At 44.8% G+C, this 7294-nt stretch overlaps 1 protein-coding gene across 2 annotated transcripts in view; it reads right to left on the bottom strand.

Annotated features, from left to right (window-relative positions):
* Positions 1-1916: 1916 nt before the first annotated feature.
* Positions 1917-7294, bottom strand: part of EIF2D (eukaryotic translation initiation factor 2D) — a 21836-nt gene continuing 16458 nt past the window's right edge. Inside the window, exons 14-15 of one of the 2 annotated variants that reach the window (XM_010854202.1) lie at positions 3685-3859; positions 1917-2133 (exon numbers count right to left, since the gene is read on the bottom strand). In XM_010854202.1, coding sequence (XP_010852504.1) covers positions 2063-2133; positions 3685-3859 — 246 coding nt within the window. In that variant the 3' untranslated portion in view covers positions 1917-2062. The remainder of the gene's footprint in view (positions 2134-3684; positions 3860-7294) is intronic. The other variant, XM_010854203.1, reaches the window with a different exon arrangement.

Consider the following 7294-nt stretch of genomic DNA (forward strand, 5'->3'; position numbering starts at 1 on the left):
TCTCACCTGCCTTCCAGTATTGATCACACACAGTGCAATCAACGAGGGCCCTCAGTTCATCTGGCCCACCCCTGCCCTCCCTCTAGGAGAGCACCCCTGTCCAAGAGACATTCTTAAAAGTGTTCAGGGGTACAGCTGTAACGTTTGCTCGCTCCAAGAGGTATATCTTTCAATAATTTTGCCAAAACCCAGAAATGAACCAGTTTTTGCGTTTCACTGAAACTCATTTGGTTACAATGTGGGATTAAGTTCAAAATTGCATGTTTGACCTTGGTGTAGATTATCTGGCTTAGCACGTAGTTAAAAAGGAACCCCTTGCACAGCCGAACACGCCCTTGCCTCCTCCCGTGTACCTGTGGTGTTCATGAGGAGAAAAGGGAAGGTGAATCAATGCAAAATGTGTCACCATTACTGGAAAAACCATCTGAAGCACGTCTAGACAGCACGGGGTCACGGCAGAATTCTAGGTCAAACCTGAAGAGTGGATGTTCACTGTAGACCTAGCCTCACCATTCACCGGCTTGTGTTAGTAGGGGTGAACAAGGCAAGATAGAACTCAGTCTCCAGTCCCTCCAAGGTTGTGCTAACAAATTATGTCTGTGAGAGAACCTTGGGAGAAGGAAATGGCCCACTCCAGTACTCCTGCCTGGAGAATCCTAGGGACAGAGAAGCCTGGCGGGCTTCAGTCCGTGGGGTCGCAAGAGACGGACACGACTGAGCGACTCCACCACCACCAAGCGTTCCCTGTGTTATTTGTATTCACACGAGGACATTTCACGACTACTCTAACTCCCACAGATCAAACTCTGTCTGTCCAAGGGTTCTATTGGAACAGAATCTTGTTTGGGGTCAATTTCTAGAATCTTTTTCGGTTTCATATGCTTATGTTAACAGAGCAGATCAGTAAAACGACGCAGTTTACTTACAGTGAGTCAGCAGTGAAAAGACCAATTATTCAGAGCCTCATAACAAAAGGCAAGGGACCTCACAGACATTTTTATATTCATTCCTTTCTTCTTATTCAAGCCCCAGGTGGGGAATTTGTGAATATTATGGGTATTTTCAAGTCTTTATCTTGGTTTAAAAAAAAAAACAAGATGAGCAAGAAAAAAAGTAAACTGAAGTGTAATTTTATTTTTTTTTTAATGGTAAAAAGCAGGTAACTCTGCAGTGATTCAGCTCAGCCCTTCTCCTTCCTATTGCACAAGGAGGCCCCTGGTGACTGTCAGACTGAGCAGGGACCACAGCAGGGGTCTGAATCTTTTCACATGATTCAGCTGGGAACTGGACAAAAGCATGGTAACCTCTTTTAGGAAAATGGTCATACAAAATCTTGTGCACTATTTCAGAGAACTCCGTGGATTCTCTGAACACTTTGTCTATGAGCCCCAGGTGAAGAAGTTTGGGGCTAAAGAAAGCATTAGTTGATTAAGACTCTTAACTGTGGCAAAGTCATCTATCCTGTAGCCATATCACAACCCACAGCTATTTTCAGTATTGAGGGAAACTCACTGTTGTGTGGAAACCCAGGTCCTAATGTGCTTTCACTGTTTATTTCTGGTCTAGCCTAGACTTTGCTCAAGGAAGAGAGAACTGTTCCTTCTTTTGAATGATGAAAAATATAAACATACAAATAGCCCTTTAGATATCTGAAGGAATGATTTTGGGGCTAGGAGGTTAATTAGGTAGTAAGAATAGCAAGAGGTTACTGAATATTTGGTAGAAGGACTTTAAAGACAGGCAGGCTCCCCGGCCCTGAGCTCTGGATGGGCTGTGGGGCTTGAAGGCAGAGTTCACACCAAATGACTGAAGCCACACGAACGCAAGGAGCAGCCTCTAGTGCTCCTTTCAAACGGCTTTGAACCTGAAAACTCAGTACAAGTTTAGCTAAGTGGAAGAAACAAAAGGGAATCCAATTCTGATTAGAATAAAAATTTATTTTAGTAAAGAATTACATATATATATATATTTTTTTTTTAATTTGCAAAAACAAAATACTCATATAAGTTACCAGCCCAGAGCCTGGATTTCCACTGGATCAACCACATGAAACAAGAGTCTGTCATTTCTTCTTGCCAGGTTTAGGGGCCTTTTCCAGGCCTTGGATGTGTTTTCGAGGAAGCCGATACTCTTCTACAATCCAAAAGGCAGAAACTCCTCAGTGAGGTTTGCACACGCTCTCTCCTGCCCACCCCTTCCCCTCGGTCTACAATGACCCTCCTTTGCCTCGATCTCCAAGGTCCCCAGGTGGCACAAGCAGTAAGGAACCCGCCTGCCAGTGTAGGAGACGTTAAGAGACGTGGGTTCGATCCCTGGGTTTGAAAGATCCCCTGGAGAAGGAAATGGCAACCCCCTCCAGTACTCTTGCCTGGAGAATTCCATGGACAGAGGAGCCTGTGGGCTATAGTCTGTGGGGCCGCACAGAGTGGACTAAGACTGAAGCGACTCAGCACGCACACCGAGGGCCCCACCTGCAGAGCCGCCTCTTGGCCCTCCCGCCCCACTGTTCACGCCCGCCATTGAACCTCAGTCCAAACCGTTTCCATCACTCGACCTGCCCTTCCACACTCAGCTCACAGTCAACCCCTGCGGGATGGACCACACATCCTCACACCTCGAGGCTGAAGTCCTTCAGCAACCTTCATGTTGCTAAGGACTTTCCGGGTGTGCTTCAGGCATTTGTGATTCTCTCACAAGCGAGAATGCGTATGTCTGAGTTCAGCTGTGTTTGTCTTCTCCTCTGTATTTCACATGGGGACCTTCACTTAAAGGGGTGCAGCTCTAAAAGTTAACTGCTGGGTACTGCCTGAGATCATAAAGTAAGTTTGCTTACTGAGCATTTACTATGTGCCAGACCTTGGGAATGAAAAAGGTAAGGTCTCTGATTCAAGATGCTCATTCTAACAGGGAATTCAGACAGCAGAATAAATCAGCCCTGTTGTAGACACTAATCAGAAATATAAACACAATTGGAAAGTGCTATGTTAGCAGGTTTTTAAATGTCAATTTAAGGAAACAGAACATTTTAAAATGGGACATGTTCTTAGACAGGCTTCCTGTGGCCCCTGAGCTGGGCCGATGAACCTTAATTAAGGCTGCGAGAGGCCACGAGAGCCATTCGAGGCTAGGGGACTACACGGAGGGAAGCAGCCAGGGGTGACCGCTGGGGTGCATGCGGGGAAGAGCACGGAGAGCAGCGTGGCTGAGGCCTGGCCTGGGAGTCAGGGACCTGCCAGAGAAGGTGGAGGAAGATGGGGCTGGACTGGGTGGGTCTTGCTTATTGAACTTAAAGAGTTTATTCTGCAAATCAAGGTTGGAAGCCCAACTACAGCACTGAGCAGCTGAATTATCTCAGTACAAAGTACTGACCCTGTTTCCTCATCTGCACAACAGAAATGGCTCTTCAGCATCAAGCCTGCAAAAAGCCCAGCAAAGCGCCTAGCAAAGGCTGAGTGCTCAACACATGTTTTATAAAAAAGGAAAACCAGAAAGAAAACTTCTCTACTAGGATGGTGGATAAAACATTGAATCTGGGGGCTAAAAGACAAAGGGCAAACATTAGCTCCACCTCTTGCTGGCTGCTAAAGCTATGCATATGGTAAACTCACTAGAGTGACTTTAGTTGGTAGGAAGATCTTTGCCAAGTAAGACTAACGTCTCTGCTTCTTCAGGGGGGATGCTCACCGAGCAACAGTCGGCCAAGGTGGTGGATCTGATTGCCCTGGATCTGAACCTGCACGCTGTCCTTGAGCCCCGGGGCAGAAGTGACGGTGGTGCTAGCCTGGCATCGCTGCTGGAGGGTGGCAGCCACTGAGCGCGGGTCCAGGCCATAGGCCTCCAAGTTCCGGACCACGGTCACCTGGGCAAGAGAAAAGACTGACGGTGGGTACAGACCACGTGCCCACCCCCAGAAACCTTCCGGGGCCTCTGCAGCCTCCTCACCCTATGCTCACCATCCCTACAACCATATCTATTCATCCAAATAATTTTTGTGCTTCTAAATTGACGTTTTCTTTTTACCCCATCCAAGACAGGAATACCTCAGAGATTCTGAGGGTTCGATTCCAGACCCACCATGATAAAGCCAATATTACGGTAAAATGAGTCACATGAATTATTTGGTTTCCCAGTGCATATGAAAGTTACATTCTCATACAAATCAAAACTACAATAATGTACCACCTCACACCAGTCGCAATGGCCATCATTAAATTCTACAAATAATGAATGCTACAGAGGGTGTGGAGAAAAGGGAATCCTCTTACACTCTTAGTGGGAATATAAATTGGTACAGCCACTATGGAGAACAGTATGAAAGTTTCTCAAAAAACTAAAAACCGAACTACCATATAATCCAGTCATTCCACTCCTGGGCATATATCCAGGCAAAACTGTAATTCAAAAAGACAAATGTACCCCTATGCTCATAGAAGTGTTATTTACAACAGCCAAAACATGGAAACAACCCACAACAGATGAACGGATAAAGATGTGGCACATGGAATATTACTCAGCCACAAAAAAGAACAAATCTCAGTAATCCAAGTCTATGCCCTGACCAGTAATGCTGAAGAAGCTTGAACGGTTCTATGGAGACCGACAAGACCTTTCAGAACTAACACCAAAAAAAGATGTCCTTTTCATTATAGGGACTGGAATGCAAAAGTAGGAAGTCAAGAAACACCTGGAGTAACAGGCAAATTTGGAGTTGGAGTACGGAATGAGTCAGGGCAAAGGCTAATATCGGTTTGCCAAGAGAACGCACTGGTCATAGCAAACACCGTCTTCCAACAACACAAGAGAAGACTCTACACGTGGACTTCACCAGATGGTCAACACTGAAATCAGAATGATTATATTCTTTGCAGCCAAAGATGGAGAAGCTCTATACAGTCAGCAAAAACAAAACCAGGAGCTGATTGTGGTTCACATCATGAACTCCTTATTGCCAAATTCAGACTTAAATTGAAGAAAGTAGGGAAAACCACTAGACCATTCAGGTATGACCTAAATCAAATCCCTTATACAGTGGAAGTGAGAAATAGATTCAAGGGATTAGATCTGATAGACAGAGTGCCTGATGAACTATGGATGGAAGTTCATGACATTGTACAGGAGACAGGGATCAAGACCATCCCCAAGAAAAAGAAATGCAAAAAAGCAAAATGGCTGTCTGAGGAGGCCTTACAAATAGGTGTGAAAAGAAGAGAAGCCAAAAGCAAAGGAGAAAAGGAAAGATATACCCATTTGAATGCAGAGTTCCAAAGAATAACAAAGAGAGAATAAGAAAGCCTTCCTCAGTGATCAGTGCAAAGAAATAGAGGAAAACAATAGAATGGGAAAGACTAGGGATTTCTTCGAGAAAATTATCTCTTAAGATACCAAGGGAACATTTCATGCAAAGATGGGCTCAATGAAGGACAGAAATGGTATGGACCTAACACAAGTACAAGATATTAAGAAGAGGTGGCAAGAATACACAGAAGAACTCTACAAAAAAGATCTTCATGACCCAGATAATCAGGATGGTGTGATCACTCAGCTAGAGCCAGACATCCTGGAATGTGAAGTCAAGTGGGCCTTAGAAAGCATCACTACAAAAAAGCTGGTGGAGGTGATGAAATTCCAGTTGAGCTATTTCAAATCCTTCCTAAAAGATGATGCTGTGAAAGTGCTGCACTCAATATGCCAGCAAATTTGGAAAACTCAGCAGTGGCCACAGGACTGGAAAAGGTCAGTTTTCATTCCAATCCCAAAGAAAGGCAATGCCCAAGAATGCTCAAACTACCGCACAATTGCACTCATCTCACACGCTAGTAAAGTAATGCTCAAAATTCTCCAAGCCAGGCTTCAGCAATACGTGCACCGTGAACTTCCAGACGTTCATGCTGGTTTTAGAAAAGGCAGAGGAACAAGAGATCAAATTGCCAACATCCGCTGGACCATGGAAAAAGCAAGGGAGTTCCAGAAAAACAACTCTTTCTGCTTTATTGACTATGCCAAAGCCTCTGATTGTGTGGATCACAATAAACTGTGGAAAATTCTGAAAGAGATGGGAATACCAGTCCACCTGACCTGCCTCTTGAGAAATAATCTGTATGCAGGTCAGGAAGCAACAGTTAGAACTGGACATGGAACAACAGACTGGTTCTAAATAGGAAAAGGAGTACGTCAAGGCTGTCTATCGTCACCCTGCTTATTTAACTTCTATGCAGAGTACATCATGAGAAATGCTGGGCTGGATGAAGCACAAGCTGGAATCAAGATTGCCAGGAGAAATATCAATAACCTCAGATATGCAGATGATACCACCCTTATGGCAGAAAGTGAAGAAGAACTAAAGAGCCTCTTGATGAAAGTGAAAGAGGAGAGTGGAAAAGTTAGCTTAAAACTCAACATTCAGAAAACTAAGATCATGTCATCTGGTCCCATCACTTCATGGCAAATAGATGGGGAAACAGTGGAAACAGAGGTGGAGTTTATTTGGGGGGGCTCCAAAATCACTGCAGATGGTGATTGCAGCCATGAAATTAAAAGACGCTTACTCCTTAGAAGGAAAGTTATGATCAACTTAGCATATTAAAAAGAAAAGACATTACTTTGCCAACAAAGGTCCGTCTAGTCAAAGCTATGGTTTTTCCAGTAGTCATGTATGGATGTGAGAGTTGGACTATAAAGAAAGCTGAGTGCCGAAGAACTGATGCTTTTGAACTGTGGTGTTGGAGAAGACTCTTGAGAGTCCCTTGGACTGCAAGGAGATCCAACCAGTCCATTCTGAAGGAGATCAGCCCTTGGATTCCTTTGGAGGGAATGATGCTGAAGCTGAAACTCCAGCACTTGGCCACTTCATGCAAAGAGCTGACTCATTGGAAAAGACTCTGATGCTGGGAGGGATTGGGGGCAGGAGGAGAAGGGGACGACAGAGGATGAGATGGCTGGATGGCATCGCCGACCCGATGGACATGAGTCTGAGTGAACTCCGGGAGTTGGTGATGGACAGGGAGGCCTGGAGGACTGCGGTTCATGGGGTCGCAAAGAGTCGGACATGACTGAGCGACTGAACTGAACTGAAGACACGGAAACAGACTCACGGACACAGAGAACAGACCTGTGGCTGCCAAAGGGGAAGAGGGCGGGTAAGGGAAGGACTGGGAGTCTGGGATTAGCAGATGCAAACTAGTGTATACAAGATGGATAAAGAACAAGTTTCTACTGTATAGTACAGAGAACTAAATTCAATATCCTGGGATAAACCATAATGGAAAAGAATATGAAAAAGCCTATATATATATAT

Source organism: Bison bison, unplaced genomic scaffold, assembly GCF_000754665.1.
Source record: "Bison bison bison isolate TAMUID 2011002044 unplaced genomic scaffold, Bison_UMD1.0 scf7180017864338, whole genome shotgun sequence".
Lineage (NCBI taxonomy): Eukaryota > Metazoa > Chordata > Mammalia > Artiodactyla > Bovidae > Bison > Bison bison.